The sequence below is a fragment of the Crocodylus porosus genome, unplaced genomic scaffold (genome assembly GCF_001723895.1).
Source record: "Crocodylus porosus isolate Cpor-Errol unplaced genomic scaffold, CroPor_comp1, whole genome shotgun sequence".
Lineage (NCBI taxonomy): Eukaryota > Metazoa > Chordata > Crocodylia > Crocodylidae > Crocodylus > Crocodylus porosus.
This window is the reverse complement of record NW_017728931.1, coordinates 120678062-120696845: the sequence shown is the minus strand read 5'-3', so window position 1 is coordinate 120696845 and position 18784 is coordinate 120678062. Positions and strand designations below refer to the sequence as shown.

Below are 18784 nucleotides of genomic sequence, written 5' to 3'. Positions count from 1 at the left end.
TTTTAACAAAAAAATAGTTACAAATTTTAAGGAACAACCACAAACTTCCAAGGTGAAAAGAAAATAGTTGATAAAATACTGGTTTGAACTTGTCCTTTTAGATAAACTTGCCAGTTTAGAAAGAGAAAAATTAGTTAACCCATGCACATTAGTATCTTCAAAAGTTTGTAAAAAGGATACAGAAATTAAAAATGTTTTACAACCAAGGCTTTATTAATTCTTTTTTTAACTGATTTAAACATTCTTGTGAGCCCGAACACAGCAGTCAGTTTGCTTTTTGTTTTTAATTTATTCACACCCGTAAGAATTTCAGCTTTTTTGCCTTAATTTAAAGCTCTTGTTGGAAAAAGACATTTTCAGCTTATTCATGTCAGTTTTCAGGGTGTTCACCATTATCTTTAGTGTGCTGTTTTTCCAGGCACTAGATTTTAATGCCTCACTAGTTATCAGATTCTGAATCTTTAGCTGATTAAGAGTTTTACACCTTTCAAATGTTCTTCCCTTATAAGCTTCAATGTGTTTTTTATTTTTTGCATCACTTTCTTAAAGCAGCATGCTTAGATGACGTATAAATTTTTCACCCTCCAGTGGGGGCTGGAAAATCCTCAAACCAAACTCCCTCCACTCCCTTTCCCCCCTCCCATTCTGAAAACAGCTGGAGGCTGGCAGGCAGCACAAACAGAAGTTACAGAAGACACTCTTTTTAAACATCTTCATCTGACCCCTCATGCAACGAGGGTTCAGATTTTCACCCAATTGGCCAGTTTTGCATTTGTCTGCAGCCATGCACTTGTGTTTGGTCACAGCTATAAACCAGTTTATGTAACCAGATCAGGCAAAAATTGTCACTTCTGTCTGTGCCCAGTCCTTGAAGGACTGCTGCTTTTAATTTTGCCAGAGTCACCTTTTCCCATTTCTGCCCCCACATTCCAGCTGCTGTCTGATTGCCACAACTGGGTTGTTGTTCTGTAAAATTAATATGGAGGGACACCCCTATCCTTTTTTAAATTTTTAACTACTGTTTCCAATAGTTTATTCTATTCTTGTACTTGTTGCAATACAGCATGTGTTTGTGCTGCTCTGCCAGTAGGGCACAAGTCTTCTAGTGTTCTATTGCTTGTGTAGTTAGTTTCTTCTAATTTCCTAGTTTCTTCTAATTCGCTCCATTAATTTAGCAGCATGCTGTTTTAGCCATATGGCCATACTCATAATTTGTAAAAGTCTGTGTTTTTAACTTTTGTTATTATTCTACCATGACCCTGCATATTGTCCTCCAAATTTTCCCATTTTTTTTCTTTAAACCTGTATGGACTGTCTTTAGTCTGCTACGTATGCATCCTTACTTCCTCAAATTGTGGGGTAATTTGGAGGGAAGGAGGGGATTACCTAACTTGGAATATTCTGCCATTACAGGTTGCAATAGTGTAAGAGAGCAGTTTGCCACTTACTGAATCAGAGATCAGCATTACCACTGTTTTTCTGGCATGTGTGCTGTCTTGGGTGGCTTCTTGCTCACTGCTGTTTGTGGTGCTGTCTCGGGTGGCTTCTTGCTCACTGCTGTTTGTGATGTTCAGGCTGCTGGTGTCTGTGCACTCCAAGAAGTCATTGCCTGCAAGTGGCCACCTCAAGCCCGGGTGCAAAGCAAAACAACTCAATTTCATGTCCAGTGGTAAAAAGCTCAGAGAGTTTTATTACCACTTGTATAGTAGACTAGCTAATCTATTTAGTAATCAGCCCAACTCAGTGAAACTGTCCAGGACAGTGGTAGCAAATGTGCATCTATTACACCCCCCTAAGTTGCAACAAAGAACAAGTCTTGTGGCACCTATATTTATACTTGAACTACCCAAATTATGTGCCAGGGTTTGTCCTTTTGCCAAGATGCTCATTTTTACTCATTCCTTTGCCAACCTTGTACATATAGCATCTTTAGTTCTCTTATCTCTGCACCTGTCCTCATTAATTTTTCTTTACTCCTAACACTCTCTTTTTTGGATCAGCTTCTCTGCTCATTAGTGTGTTTTTATTTCTTACATCTCTCATTTTGGTCATTCATCAGCCAGAGATTCCTGTACTCTGCTCATTAAGTCATTTAGCAGTCATTGAGACCTGTCCTTCTTGAGTTCTGTCTTAGCTTAACCATGACTGAACATAAGGGAAGTCCCATAATCACAAAACATAAAATTCTACCCTCAGATGCTTATGTACAATTTGTATTGTAATCCAAGGAAGCCATATGCATTAGGAAAGCAAATAATAGTAGTACCAACATTGTGGGTTTGGGTTTTTGTTCTGGACAATCTGGAATTGAAAGTTACCATATTGGTTAAAAACCACACTGTATTTCTGGTAAATCTAGACATAATTGCAATGTGACATTTCTAGATACCATAATGGTGTAGCCATCATCTGAGCTGCGTCCAGTATAGTATTGAAACAGAAATAAACAAAGCACTTCATTAGAAGAGTAATTCTTTAAAAGCAGAATGTAGTTTTTATCTTGTATACTTTGTTTTAAAATAGGAACAGATGTCCCAGGTATTAGATGCTATGTTTGAAAAGCTGACTGAAGGAGGGGAGCATGTCATTGATCAAGGTGATGATGGTGACAACTTCTATGTAATTGACAGGTGAGTGATTATGCACTATTGCATCCCAGAGAATTATGCACATTTGTATCAATGAAAATCTATTTTTATATTTTTTTTTTGAATCAGAGGTGTTTGCATGAGAGAGAGCAAATACATATATATTACTTAGTAGAACAGTGACAGAATGAAAGAGAGCAGCGTGTGAAAATACCTAGTTTTCTCTTGCCAGTAATAAAATGTTTGTATTGGAACTCGTCACTAGCCTCTTGATTTAATGCTTTGTCACAAAGACTATTTCTTAAACTGAAAAGAGAATTTAATGCAGGAAATAGCTGGAAAAGATATAGTATTAAATATCTGAATTGTGGTGACTATACCAGGTACTTCTGGGAAACTTGCTTGTTCACAAAAATATAAGATGGACTATAAAAGTTACATCTTCAGAGAATTGTACAAGGATCTGTACTACTCATGCAGCTCTGATATGGCAGGGATTTAGATAAATAAAATGATACATTTTACTTTCTCCTGAAACAGATTTTTTTTGTTTGGAGCACCATTTACCTTGATACTGCTGCTTTTTACTTTTGATTAAATTCTAACCAATTTAACAGTATAGATATTGTTGGCATAGACTCTATCAGGTTCAGGTGAGTAACTTCTACCTTGTACCTTCAGTGTGAAGCGTGGTACAATGATTTGTGATAGAATGTGCAGTTGGAGATGTTAAAACTAGCTTTCTAGATAGAAAAACCTATTTTCTCTACATGTCTCTGAGAATACTGGGGCAGAGTAAAAATTCTTTACTGGAGAGTCTAAGTTTCACCAGTTTTGCTGACTTATGTCTTAGGCACTTCCTCTTTAGATTGTAGCAGCAACTATACTGAATTCTGTCAGATCCAACTGGTTACTATATGACCATCTAGTGTCCTTGACCATGGAGAAATTGTAGAAATTTAATTTTAACTAACTGCAAAAAGTTACAATGTAGATATATTGAACACTGAACATATTAATAGCTTAGGCTCAGAGAGGGTGCTGATGTCACGCTTTCTCAGGGCAAAAACTAGATAACTAATTTTGATGGAAAAAACCCTTTATATTGGACACATAAAATACTGTATTTTATTGCACAAAACACACCTCAGAACAAGATACACACCTTGCTCTTGGAAGGCAGAATGAAGGGGGAAAAATTTCCATGTAGTAGATGAATAGCAGCAGCTGTGGAGTTGAGCCTGCACATTATTCTGCTCCTTGTGGGTCATGTGCAGTTACCTTTACTTTTGTCCAGCAAAAGCATAAGGGGCAGAAATTGCTGTTATTGTACTTCTTTTCTTATAATGCACACTCCAGTTTCCAGCAGCTGTTTTTTCAAAGAAAGCTGCATGTTGTATGTGATAAAATACAGTATATTTTGTGTAATATTATATTAAACTTTACATTAACTCAATTATGTACTACCTCCATTGTGAATATTGCAACTGTACCTTGCACTATACCCAATTAAGACTTTAAGAAATACTTCAATTTTCAAAGCTGTTACCTTTTAAATTGATTTACAGGTAGAAGTATAACATTTAGAAATCATTTCTTTATGTGGATTTTATGCATTTATATATACTGGTTAAAATAAAACTTGAGTCCATCTTAATTTTTAATACCATATTTACTCAAATACAAGATGAGTCCTTTCCCCCCCAGTCTGCATGGAGAAAACTCCTCATCTTATATATGCATACAAGGAGCCTCACTACATACATTGTCTGTCTTTGAACCACTACCAAAAGCAGTATGTGCCCAGCAATGGAAACTAAATATGAAGTTTAAATGCAGCCACACTGAGCATGACTATAAAATGCAGGGCCCATATTGTGAAAGCATACTGATGGAAACCTACCACAAGGGTCGGTCAGTGTACCCCATCTGAATAATATATATGGTAGTGTCCATTGAGTGCAGTCCTCCTCAATATTGACTCTTTCAAGTCAATGTAGTGAGCCATTACATTGCAATCATTTTTGACTTCCTCTTCATCCCCATAGCTGAGCTGCATCTTTCTTTCTCATTTCCAGTTATTCTTGTCTTTTCACCAGCCTTAAATGTCTGTCAGACATCACCAAATTGGAACCCAAACAATTCGCCCAGATTCCCTCTGTCGGCCCCTCTCTCAGCCTGTAACATATGATTATATTGGACACATAGACACACATCAGGTGAAGCCAGACCAGGTTGCCCTGTGCCTCATCTGAATGTAAATTTTTAGAGGATCCCAAGACTCAAGACAAGAACACCAGGTTCCAGTCATGACTAGGGGATAATTAGCACATGGATCCTCTGTGAGGGATATCTGGAGTATACACACATATTGAGCAGTGCTGAGCCATGCCCCCCTCCCAGCTTGAAATCACAGAATCATAGAAAATTAGGGTTGGAAGGGACCTCAGGACATCATTTAGTTCAACCCCTGCTCAAAGCAGAACCATCCCCAACTAGATCATTTCAGCCAAGGCTTTGTCTAGCCGGGTCTTAAGAAGCTCCAAGGATGGAGATTCCAGCACCTCTGTGGGTAACCTGTTCCAGTGCTTTACTGCCCTTCTGGTAAGAAAATTCTTCCTAATATCTGTCCTAAACTTGTCTTGTTGCAACTTGAGACCATCACTCCTTGTTCTGTCATCTGCTACCACTGAGAACAGTCTAGCTCCATCCCCTTTCAAGCCCCACCTTCAGGTAGTTGAAGGCTGCTATTAAATCCCCTCTCAGTCTTCTCTTCTGCAGACTAAATAAGCCCAATTCCCTCAGCCTCTCTTTAGAAGTCATGTGCCCCAGCCCCCTCACCATTTTTGTTGTCCTCCGCTGGACTCTCGCCAGTTTGTCCACATCCTTTCTGTAGTGGGGGGCCCAAAACTGAACACAGTACTCCAAATGTGGCCTCATGATTGCTGAATAAAGGGGAATAATCACTTCCCTTGACCTGCTGGCAACACTCCTATCAATGCAATCCAGTATGCCATAAACTTTCTTGACAACAAGGGCACACTACTGGCTCATATTCAGCTTATTGTCCATTGTAACCCCCATGTCCTTTTCCTCACAGCTGCTGCCCAGCCAGTCAGCCCCCAGCCTGTACTGGTGCATGGGTTTGTGCCATCCTAAGTGCAGGACTTTGTATTTGTCCTTGTTGAAGCTCATGAGATTTCTTTTGCCCAAGTCCTCCAATTTATCTAGGTCACTCTGAATCCTAGCCTTATCCTCCAGCATATCTACTACTCCCCTCAGCTTGGTATCATCTGCAAACTTGCTGAGGGTGCACTCTGTGCCATCTTCCAGGTTATTGAAGATTCTAAACAAAACTGGACCCAGGACCAACCCCTGGGGTAGGCACTTCACTTGATACCAGCTGCCAACTAGGCATTGAGCCATTGACTACTACCCTCTTAGCCCAGTGCTCCAGCCAGTTTTCTATCCAGCTTACAGTCCGTTCATCCAGCCCGTACTTCCTTAGCTTGCCTCCGAGAATGCTGTGGGAGACCTATCAAAACCCTTGCTACAATCAAAGTACACCACATCCACTGGTCTCACCACATCCCCAGAGCCAGTCATCTCATCATAGAAGGCAATCACGTTTCATAGATTTCATAGATATTAAGGCTGGAAGGGATTTTGAAGATCATCAAGTCCAGCCCCCTGCCCCAGGGGCAAGAAGTCAGCTAGGGTCAAAGGACCCCAGAAAGATAAGCATCCAAATGTTTCTTGAATAAGTCCAGAGTAGGTGCCTGCACCACCTCTGGAGGGAGTCTATTCCAGGTCTTGGGGGCTCGGACAGTAAAGACATTTTTTGGTTGGCCAGACATGACTTGCCCCTGGTGAATCCATGCTGACTTTTCCTTATCACCATTTTCTCCTCCAAGTGCTTAGAAAATAGATTCCTTGGGGTTTGCTCCATGCTTTTTCCAGGGACTGAGGTGAGGCTGACTGGTCTATAGTTTTCTGGATCCTCCTTTTTCCTGTTCTTAAAAATGGGCACTATGTTTTCCCTTTTCCAATCATCTGGGACCTCTCCTGGTTGCCATGATTTTTCAAAGATGATGTCCAGTTGCTCTGCAGTCACATCAGCCAGCTCCCTCAGCACCCTTGGGTGCATCCCGTCCAGCCCCATGGACTTGTATACGTCCAGCTTTTCTAAATAGCCCCTAACCTGTTCTTTCACTACTGTTGGCTGCTCATCTCCTCCCCAAACTGTGCCATCTGGTGCAGTAGTCTGGGAGCTGACCTTGTCTGTGAAGGCTGAGGTGAAAAAAGGCATTGAGTACTTCAGCCTTTTCTGCCTCCTCTGTCACTAAATGCTGTGGACTCTGCTGGGTCCCAGCCCAGTGAATTATATGGTGAATCATGAGCCTTTTGGCTTTTAACTAATATAATGCATAGTTTATATTATAAGTAGATGCCAAAGTGCTACTTAAGTGTGTTTATGGAGTACCTATGATAAAATTTGCAGCAGCTTCAAAGAAGTTAAAATGTATCAATTCTGAATGAACTGAGTCTATGGGTACTATATGCAAATTACTACAGCTGTGCTTATTTTAAGATCAGTTATTTCAAATGTATTTCTCTCTTCCATCTGCTTAGGGACAGCAGGGTCTGAGAGTAAGGAAAGGGAGAAAGAGCTGCAGGGGGCAGAGGACATAGGGGCTACCTGACTCCCCAGATTGATTTTCCTTGCTGCAGAAGTGGGAGGGGGGATAAGTTCAAGAGAAACTTCCAAAAATTAGATTCTATACCTGGAAAATTATATCAAATGTATAAATTTTTCACATATAGAATCTAATTATTGGGGGGGGGGTCATTTTATAATCTGGGTCATCTTATATTCAAGAAAACACAGAAATTTTTATTTCAATTGTAGCTGTAAATGCAATTCTGAACATCAGTTTTTCAGGAAAAACTACCACTCCCCCACTAAGAATTGATAATCAGTTTGCTTAAAAATATCAACTATTTTAGGGTGTACACAAATGAGTGATGTCTCTGCAAGCTGTTCTCTACTAGGACAACAAACAAAACCATATTTACAGAACATTATCTTTGGTGGAATACATAGAGAATAAATTAAAACAAGGTAGTACTGAGTTGCTGAATGGCAAGAAGCATACTTACTGTATTTGTGTATTTTGTTAACAGAGGGACATACGATATTTATGTAAAATGTGATGGTGTTGGGAGATGTGTCGGTACCTATGATAACCGTGGAAGCTTTGGTGAGTTGGCTTTAATGTACAATACACCCAGAGCAGCTACAATAATAGCTACCTCTCCTGGTGCTGTATGGGGTCTGGTAAGTGACATCTTTGTTTTACTATTTTTTTATTTAAATGGTTTTATATTTACATAAAATGCATTAAAACTTGTATGGCAGACAAGTATAGCAGCATTGATTGAAAAACAGAGTATAATGTATTGTTTTAAAAAGTCCTGAGAAAGTCTGGAAAAATATTGTCTGCTCAGGCACTGAATATAACAGCTAAGCATCAGAAGGGTAATTGTAATTTTCTGTAAGAACACCAAGAAAAGTAATACTGGAAGCTTCCTAAGTATCTCCTAAGAGTTAGCTATCATTTTTCCAATTGCAGTTTTTCTGACAATTATTTTACCGTGTATTTCTAGATATCACTAAACATGAATGCATTTGGCTACAGTAAAAAAAACTCCAGCGTGAAGTGATTTTTCAGGTTCATTATATCCAGAATCCACACAAAAGTAATAAATTTACCAAAATTTTCCCAAAGTGGCAGACCTTACATTCATATTCTGTACTTTACAAATGCCTTTTTCTATCTGAGTTTATATACAGATCTAGAGCCCACATTCCTTGCTGATCAGTGAGGTGCTAGACTGCTAAGCTTCTGTTAGAGCAGCTTGAGCATGGCTGGCATGGATTATAATCCTTATCTAGGCCCAAATCTAACTCCCCGTAGGCAGGTAAGTAGCAATTTAGCCTCAAGAATGGTATTTTGGGCCATTTACATGGATTTTAGATCCTACTTCCCTTTTGCATTGCTCAACTTGCTGTTATGAGTGTGCTCAAAAGAATCATAGAGAAGCAGGGCTGGAACAGACTTCCAGAGGTCGTTTAATCCCTATCTGAGGGAGGATCATCCCTATCCAAAGCATCCTATACAATCCATAATTTAAACTCTACATAAAACTACTATCTACCCTGACACAACACAGATATAACACCCTAACATGCCACAGATAAAGCAGGGGAATCATGGCAGCCAATGTCCTGCTTCTATAAAAGGTTGTCAGTGTCTGCTCATGGGATCCCAGGTAAGGAGCCACATATCTGGCTGCAGAGGAAGGCAAAACCCTCCACAGTCTGTACCATTCTAGCCATAGGGTAAAATTCCTTCCTGACCCCAAATATGGCAATTGATCTGATCCTGAGTGGAGGGGCAAGGCCCTCTGGCCAGGAACCTCTGGCTTTGGTCCCAGTAGGAGCACTGGTACATCCCAGTCAAAAAGTCCCCAGTCTTGGTGGTAGCCAACATCAAGTGCTATTGAGAGGCGTAAAAATGCACTCTTACCCTCTGTTGTGATCCTAATCTTTACAGAAAGGTATATAACTGCATCCCCAAAATGTTAGTTGCAGATATACATGACCAGTGGCTAGGGAGAAAACTCTCCCAGCATTTAACCCAGCAGGCTTGTGGTTAGGGTACTTGCCCAGACTGTGAAGATTCAGATCTAGGCCCCGTCATACAAAGGATGTTTCAACTTCCCAACAGAATGGCTGACCTGCTGGGTCTTGAGCTAGGCAGAGCTAAGGGCATTCCTCCCCCAGGCTGTTGAATCTTGTACATCTGGCTCAGAAAACATAAACAGCAGTAAGCATAAACATAAACAGTAAGTGTCAGGAAGCAAAAACCATGGCTCCAAACTTTCAAGAGCAGGGCCCAGTTCACTGAGCCACAGAGCCTGCAGGCCAGACTCCCTCTAGCCTGCTGTTCTTTCAGTTCCCACATTATCTCCCCCCACGTTTGGCTGCACAATAAACCAGCTTCAAAAGAAGGGGTGAGGGATGCTTTTAGCCCTGCCTAACCTATTGACAGCTGTTTAGGACACTTTGCTGGAAAGTTGGAGATGCAGGTTCAAATCCCATCTAGGTCAGGGAGGTACTTCTTGAGCTAAAGCTGTTACCATTTGGACAAAAGTCTGATGCCTTCCTTTTCCATTTTTCTGTGATTTGCATGGAGTTACATACCTTCCCAGCCTGAATAAAATCTAAAATCTGTTAAAGTAGCCCCAAATATTGTTTATATGGCTAACTAGCCACATAAGTACTACTTAACTAGGGTGACCATGTGGGGCAATGTGGAATCCAGGACACTGCTCCCTTCCCCACTCCCTGCCCCCCCAGTGCTCATGTCAGCAGTGCTGCTTCAGGCAGAGGTGAGGGCAGGACAGTGTGGTGCAGCTCTGGTATTACTATTCAAGCTGCTAAGGGAGTTAATGGCCTGTTAATGACTTATTGTTCCTCACTTCACAATCATCTCCCCTTTTTAATGGCCATTCCACTAATCAAGCTAACTTATTTTAGGGCAATTTTGCCTTCTACTAGAGATTCCTATTACAGTTTGTGCTGCTCTTCTTCCCCACCCCGCACCCATAATGTTCATTTTAATTTTCATCAGCTGGCCGGAACCGGCCTCTGAAATCCAAGACTGTCCTGAAAAATGGTGGTGGGTGGTTTAATGAGCTTTAGTTAAAGTGCCTCCACTGCCATTTTTCAGCCTGGGGACACTGATGCACATAACACTGGAGTCTACTGCAGTGCAGTAATTACCACACTCCAGTAGACTTGATTAATTGAGCCTACTCTGATGTGATGTAATTACAGCATGTCAGAGCAACCTCGTTACACATATATAGGCACCCTGAGGATGCACACAGAAGTGACACTTTTTGCCTAATCTGGCCACAGAAAGCAATTTATAGCTGTGACCAAACACAAGTGCACAGCTACAAATGGCTTCAAAAATGGACAGTTCGATGAAAATCTGACCGCTTATTGCATGTGTTATCAGATAAAGACGTTTCAAAACGTAGCTTCTTCTGTAACTTGTCTGCTGAGCTTCCAGCCTGTCCCTGTTTTTAGAATGGGAGAAGAGGAAAAGGTGCAGGGAGAGTTCAGTCTGGGGTTTTTCAGTCCCTCCTGATGGGTGGGGTGGGTATATTGGAGCACCCTCCCTGAGGTGTGGGAGCTCCAATTCACCCACCCCACCCTTCAGCACCAGCTGGAGAGCCCCAAGAACAAGTTCCTTTGACTGCCTTCCACCCTCCCGTTCTGAAACCAGCGAGTGCTGGCAGCAAGCCCTAGCTGTTGCTATGGGAATCTGGCTGCAGGCTCCCACCCCACAGCTAGATTCCCCTTCTCCCTGGAACCAGCAGGGAACTTCTGTTTGGCCTGAGGTAACCTTGTAATTCAAAAGGTTTTGCAGAAATGGTTCTGAGTTAGCTGGGAGCTGCACTTCTGTCTGTACCCTACAGCTCAACCAGCAGCAGGTATGCGGGGAAGAAGGGGCAGAGGGTTTGATGTTTGAAAGCCTTCCCAAAGACTCTTCCAAGGGAAGGTAAATTCTTAAAACGGGAATGCAAACAAAAACAAAATTGGAAAGTCACCTGACTTCAAGGATTTCTTATCCAAACATCAGTATCTGAAATTATATGCTTTCAAATGTTTCAAATGACCCTTTCTAAAAGGAAACTGGTTCTTCCCATGCATCTTATTATGTCTAAGGCACATAAAATTGCTTTCTAATGATTGATCAGATTAAATATGTATTTATCACCTGTCTCTCATAAGCATTTTCCACCCAGAAAACATTTTCCATTAATACAAGGGTTTTTTTCCTTTTTGTGTTTACAGGACAGGTTAACGTTCAGGAGAATCATTGTAAAAAACAATGCCAAAAAGAGAAGAATGTATGAAAATTTTATTGAGTCATTGCCATTCCTTAAATCTTTAGAAGTAAGTTTACTTTTGCATTATTTTAGCAAATGTGTCTGAGCTGCATTATGAGCTTCTACTTTCTATGGCCGGGGAGGTTAACTCAGAATAAACTTCCTCTAAACTTTTCATACCTATGTTTTGGAACAGAATCTTCTTTTTTGGATATTTGTAAAACTGACAAAAACATTGCCCATTTTGGATTCTATGTAAAGCTTAGTCACACGTTGACTGTAGGGGCAGACCCTGGAGCTAGTAGACAGCAGGGCATTCCAGAAACAGGGGATCTACCAATGCACATCAACTTGGAGAATGGCTTTACTTGATAGTATCAGAAGTTTTGGAGCATGAAGACTTTCAGTCCAAAAATAGAAGTTCAGTTACCTCACCGGTAAATCAGAAATGTATTATCAGAGCCTCTTTTATCTGTGTTTTGGTAATAATCATAACAAATAGATAAAGACATAAAACTGTGTATATAGTCACAGGAACAGGCATTATATTTGTAATATTAGCGGAATATTTCTAATATTGCCTTTTTTTATAAAGGTATCAGAACGCTTAAAAGTGGTGGATGTTATAGGCACCAAAGTATACAATGATGGAGAACAAATCATTGCTCAGGTATAGTAGTTCCCTGTTTGATTTAGTTTTTTGGTCTGTACAACTAAAATTAAATTAAATGCATGGATTCATTATAAATTGTATGTTAAGTTAGTCTAAGTGGCACAAAGGCTATAAACTTGTTGGAAGACTATATAATGTTAAAAATAAATTATAACAATTTACATTTCAATTAATATTTTACTGCAGAATGATTTTTGTGCAACTATTTGGCAAGCTATTTTCAATTCATTTTCTAGTGGCTTTTCTATTATTTTGATATTTTTATACTGTGTGTATGTACCATGAGCAGTGTGTCTCTCAGATGTGGTAATGTAATTAATTTTGTCTCTGATAGGTGCATTGTTAGATTGTAGGGTTGTGCAAAGCTTTGGTCACTGGTTTGATTTGGAGAAAATTCAGCCTGATTTGGTGTCCAAATCTCCAAATCCAAATCAAATCAGGAGCCCCATTAATCTCTCCAAATCAAATCAGAAGCCTCCGATTTGGAGAGGTTCGATGATTCGGCCACAAATGTAGCTTTATATGGTTTTTCTACATATCTTGAGGTACCAGGCATGGCTCATGAATGCTAAGATGGTGGGGCAGATGGAACATCCCACAGGAGTGCAGGGGTCCCCCGCGTACTCAGCAGTGGACCCAGAAGTGGACCAGAAGTACTTCCAGTCCACTTCTGGGTACGCCACGGAGTATGTGGAGGACCCCACCCCCTGGCTTGGCGACTGGTGGCTCCTAGGTTGGGGGGGGGGGCACATAGAGTCCTCCCCATGGCTGATCACCAAGCTGGGAGGATGTGGGGGGGATCTGCCCCACACTTGGCAGCAGACCCAGAAGTGGACTGGAAGTACTTCCAGTCCACTTCTGGATCTGCTCTGAGCATGCAGGGGACCCCCCACCTCCCCCCACCATTTCAGCATTCACCAGCCGCATCTGGTACCTCAAGGTACATAGAAAAAACATAGAAAGCTGATTCTTCAAATCGGAATCAAATCTTCAGATTTGGCCGAATCGAATTGGGACAGTGATCCAAATCAGCAAACTGAATCACCATCTCCCAAGTCGGGCCGAATCCAAATCGAGTACTGCCCACTTCGCACACCCCTGTTAGATTGTACAATGCTGTAAGTGCCTCACCAATGTCTGATAGGCACATTCTTGCTGTTTTTAGCGGTTACTTTTTCATCTGCTCTACTTTAAAAACCATTGTCAGTCGGAACAAAATGAAGTAAACTAGTTTTTCATTGGTAATATTTAGAGAATGTAAATGCTGTAAAAGCAGAAGAGACTGTTAATTACACTAACAGGCACAGAGATTTACTTGTCATTCAGTACCTGTTTATATATGCACATCTTTAGAACTGCGTGAAAATAATTGCATCGATTTAGGCCTCAGGCAATGCAGACTCAGACTCTTCTTCAATTTCTGTTGGACACCTGCTTTTACCCCTTCTGTGCATGTTGATATTCTTGATAATATTCCATTATATTCTTTTCAAGAACAGAACAGCATGGGAAGTGGAATAGATCTTTGTAGTTAACTACTTGTAGGCACCGACTCAACTGTTCTGCTATCATCCACTGGGTCAGTTAATAGCAGCTTGTTTGTTTAAAGAACTGAAGCCATTATCTTTATACAGATCCCATAGCTGTGTCTTCCTGTGCCTGAAATGGAGCTTTACTTGTGGTTTGTTCATGGTGTAGCAGGACTGGGATCTATATGAAGTCTCTCAGGGCCTTTCCTTTAAAGAAAGCTTGTGACTCATTTTTGTATGGACGTTTTAACCATGTTTTGCCCTAATTACAGGTTTCTCAAAAGAAGGTGTTGATATATTGCATTGGGTATCAAAAAGTATCATAAGCTACTGACTGCAAACATGTTTTGTATTTCTTACTATTACTGTAAATGAAAAAACAATACCAATGTTTTCATTATCTGCTTTTCTATTTAACAGGGAGACATGGCTGATTGTTTTTTCATTGTAGAATCAGGAGAAGTGAGAATTACAATGAAAAGGAAGGTAAGAGATGCCTAAAGTGGCTTGAATTAAATTTTTAGAAATATTGAAGTTATTAGTACATTTTAAATGTCAAACAGCAGCTGTCTGTAGTTCCCAACTCAGGTTTTTTTACTTCTTTGTAAAACTCAATATTCAGCAACTTTCCCTTTCTTTCTCTAATCTGACCTTTCAGAGCAAACAGGATGCAGAAGAGAATGGGGCAGTTGAAATAGCCCGGTGCTCTAGAGGACAGTATTTTGGAGAACTTGCTCTTGTAACTAACAAACCTCGAGCAGCTTCAGCATTCGCCCTTGGAACTGTCAAGTGTTTAGGTATTAATCCAGTGATATTTTTATTTGCCATGGTTAATATAAAAGGCATTATAACATAGGAAATGCTGTTTGTTCTGTACTGTCTTCCTTAGTATAAAGATCATACTTCAGTCACTCTGTGGCATTCTCTTAAAGTTGTTGGATTCTTAAAACATACTGTATCTATTATAGTAAATTGTTGTCTACACTACAGATATTTTTGTAAGTAACAACTGGTGGCACTCACAGGTTCCCAGTTGGTCCATCTTTGGACAGAGGTGAAAATGGCTTTATTCTATTGTAGACAGACATAGCAATCACTTGTAGCATTCTTATTTAAATCTGAAATTTACAGACAAATAAAAGATTGTCCTTGATTAGCACCCAAGAAACCAGTGCTCCCTGATGTAACTGACTTTCCATGCTACCAACTCAGCTAATCTTTCCATTTCTGACTAATGCAGTTACTCACATACCACATGCAAACTTCTCCATATAATCAACCTCCAAAATTGGGGCACATATCTAAAGTGGGGAAGCTGATTTTTCTTCACTGGAATGGAAGCATGCAGCCACTTCGTTCTGATGGCTGTCATTTCTCTGTGGCCCAGCAGGCAGAAGGGGCAGGGTCCAGTGTTAATCCTCTCATAGCCACTAAGAATTAGCAGTAGCTATTGACTGAGCACTGGCTTCTACTTGTAGAAGCAGTTGAGCTGGCTCAGAGCAAGTAAGCTGCTGCATGCAGTCTGTAGTATCCTGATGAGGCTTGTGGTGTAGAAACAACACTTTATTATTTACAGAAAGTTTTATCTAGAAAGAACTATTTATAGTAAACAGGTAATAGTCTTGCCACTGCCCTTGTGTGGGGCTGAGCTTTGTTGCTGTCCTGTCACATCAAGAAGTTCCTGCTGCCTCACAGACAGTCTCCTGGGATGCCAAACTTCTGGAAACTGTATGTTCATGAACAGGTGTTCATTTCTAGTTAGAAATTTCTGAGCAATACCATCACTAGAAATATTTCTGAGAGAGGAAGCAGTACAGGCATTCAGCCGGCAGCCACCCCCATCTCTGCTGTTTCTTGTGTTTTCCTAAGGATGATCCCAGTCTGAGGAAGATGTGGGGAGCAGGGCTATTCCACTCCCATTTCTGGGGTGGGGAATGAAGTGGCAGGGAAAGGGTCCCTGGGCTTCCCCAGACTGGGGACATCCTGTCCCATAGGTCAGTCCAGGAGAGGAGGGGAGTGGAGCAAAGTCTGTAGCCGGTTCCCCAGGCCAGGCATTCCTGTGTCTGGGGAGAACAAGGAATATTGACCTACTACCCCAAGAAGAGGTTCTCCAGCCAGGTGGGCAGAACACATGGCATTTAAAGCCCACGAGGCCAGGAACTAAAGCAGGGAAAACTTCCTCAAGCCCACTTCCCACATCTGCTTGCTTTTGAATTGCTACCCTGCTGCCCTGCTGAGTGGCAGAGCTGGCAATGTGAAGCCGGAGATGTAGGGAAGCAAGGTCAGTTAGGTTGTCACCAATCCTGGTTTTCAGCCATTCCCCCTGCCTCTCCCAGCTTTGGAGTTACCATCTCTGCTGCTCAGTTGGGCTATGCAGGCATCAAGGGGAAGCCAGTGAGGCTGGGTATCAGGTCTGGAGAAAGCCTCCCTGAGTCCAGTTCCTTTATCACTGCCCTTGTCCTCTAGCTGACAGTCCCCAGTTAGGAGAAGAAGTGGGGAGCAGAGGCTGCTGCACCCCTCACATCCCAGATCAAGCCTGGAGGGAAGGGGAGAGTGGGGCAAAGCCCCCTCCTGTCCCCCAAACTGGCCAGTTCCTAGTCTGGGAAAGAGTCAGGGAGTGCTGCCCTGCTGCTCCCCTCCCCTCCCAAGTCAGACTGAGAGAGGAACGTACAAACGTTCACTCTTCTGAGAGAGTTTTCTCACAAGGGAGATTTTCCAGGTTGACACCTGGAAAATCCCCTTCCCTGAAGTAACACATTTCCTTTAGGAGAAAAAGGTGATGAGGAGAAAGAAGTGCTGTTATAATACTGTACAACGCGGACATTTCTCAACTGGTGTAAGAACATCCTAAGCCAGCTGAAGTTAATCATTTTAACACTCCTCTCACAAAGCTTCAAGGATTTCTTTTAGTCCCTTTAAAATCACACCTTTAAACAAAGTGGTGCAACTTTTATGTGCAGATCAGGCTGTTAAAAATTTTAAATGAAATCCATTTCCTAATAGAGATTCTATGTTAGGGACATAGAAGTGTTTATCATAGTGTAACTAAATGGATTTTATTATATATCTGAATGTTTGATTATTGATAATCCATTACACGATGGATACAGTTCAGATTGTAAAATCATAGGGACATGGACATTTTGCTTTATCTGTCTGTAAAGCACTATGCAAACTTATTTCTGTTACACAATATCATATCAGTTACAAAATTAACACTTAAAATTAGTGCCTGGTACCGCAGTTGTGAATGACAGATTTTTATTGTTAGTACAAAGCAGTATTTGAAGCAAAGACACTCAGATATGTTTTAGCTCCAGCAACTTTTTAAAAAGAGAAAAGAAGGAATGACAATAAATACAACAGAAAAAGTTTTAAATAGAAGGCTGCACAAATTATGGGCATGGTATTTGTTTCAGATGTTACATTTAACTAAAAGAGCAGGTATAACTATTGTGATACATAAATTGCTTCTCAAGTAAAGAACATGATCTTAAGGAACCACGCACTTATAGGAAAATTTATGCTTTATAGACTTGTAGGGAGACCTAGGTGATGAAAATACTGAGTTTTTCTGGATATATACTTATTAGTTTATATCGTCAAAAATAAGTTTTTATTACTAACTAAGCGCAACCTTCACAGTTAGTTCTATAATGATTGGAAGGTAAAGCTTCTTAAACCAAAAAAGAAATTGAATAATGTTTTGTGGGGTTTTTTGTATTGTTTTTGGTTTTTTTAATTCTCCAGAATAACTCATTAGTTAAGCCCACATGGTTAACTATCTTTTAAACCAGGCTGCAATTCCATGATCCTGTAAAGGCTTATGCACTGATTTCAGTGGAACTATTTCTAATGCTGAAATGAAGCATAGCCATGAGCCTTTGCAAGATTGGGGCTGAGGTGCTGCTTAGGACCACATATTATGGGAAAAGTCACTTCTACTCTATAGCTGACACATGATGGGCCTCACTAATTGTTCCTATTACAATGTAAAATTCTGCACAGTTAATTTTATAAACTCAAAAATTCATTTCTGCAGCTGATGGCCACATTATATTTTCTTTCTCTTTCTCTCCCCTTTTATCTTAGTTATGGATGTACAGGCATTTGAAAGGCTTTTGGGACCTTGTATGGAAATTATGAAAAGAAACATTGCAAACTATGAGGAGCAGCTAGTTGCTCTATTTGGAACAAACATGGACATTGCTGATCCCAGTGCATGAACTAAAGTGTGGACCAACAAGATCTGTTATGAGAAAATAGCACAGTAGTGGTTAGTCCACTGATAAAGTCTCTCTTCCTGTAGATGCCAAGCATTTTCTGTAACTTTAGGGTTGGGAATATTTTTTGTTTTGTTTTGTCACACTACAATGGATAGATTGGCAAGCAAAATAGGGATTTATTAACCTCTGGGCCTGATTTCCAGGATGGCTTAGCACTAGCCGTTCAATTTGAATTGAGAGGAGCTGTACCAGTATAGCACCTGGGAAAATCAGGTCCTTTAACACAGATTTAAGAAATCCACGTGGTGAATTTATTAAACCAGCTTTTCATCTACAGAATGGTTAAGATTTTTTTGGAAGACTGTTGGTTTGATTGTGATATGTTGAAAGTATTAGTGCACACAAAACGTTCAAAGTATTCATAATATAGAAGATACACAGTGGATGTTCATGTCTGCTTATTAAAACTGTCATGATACTATGCTGTATTTATGACAGATGTATAGAAAAGGAATACCACAAACCTACTCATACAATAAAGCATGACAGTACATTTTATGTAAAGTTCATGACCTATCTGATTTTAACATTTTTTTGATTTGTTAAAAGTCCTCTTTTTTAATATGCCGTGTTTCAGTAAGCCTGTTAGAAAGGTATTGTAATATCTTATGCAATTTAGAGGACTTGTATATTTTTGCAATAAATTGCATTTTTTATTTCACACACACACACACACACACACACACACACACACACACACACACACACACACACACACACACACACACACACACACACACA

At 40.5% G+C, this 18784-nt stretch overlaps 1 protein-coding gene across 1 annotated transcript in view; it reads left to right on the top strand.

The window, feature by feature from the left end:
- Positions 1–18739, top strand: part of PRKAR2B (protein kinase cAMP-dependent type II regulatory subunit beta) — a 178152-nt gene extending 159413 nt beyond the window's left edge. Inside the window, exons 5-11 of the mRNA XM_019543556.1 lie at positions 2524–2630; positions 7773–7926; positions 11521–11622; positions 12151–12225; positions 14178–14243; positions 14416–14554; positions 17850–18739. Of these exons, the coding sequence (XP_019399101.1) occupies positions 2524–2630; positions 7773–7926; positions 11521–11622; positions 12151–12225; positions 14178–14243; positions 14416–14554; positions 17850–17983 (777 nt within the window). The 3' untranslated portion in view covers positions 17984–18739. The remainder of the gene's footprint in view (positions 1–2523; positions 2631–7772; positions 7927–11520; positions 11623–12150; positions 12226–14177; positions 14244–14415; positions 14555–17849) is intronic.
- Positions 18740–18784: the final 45 nt, after the last annotated feature.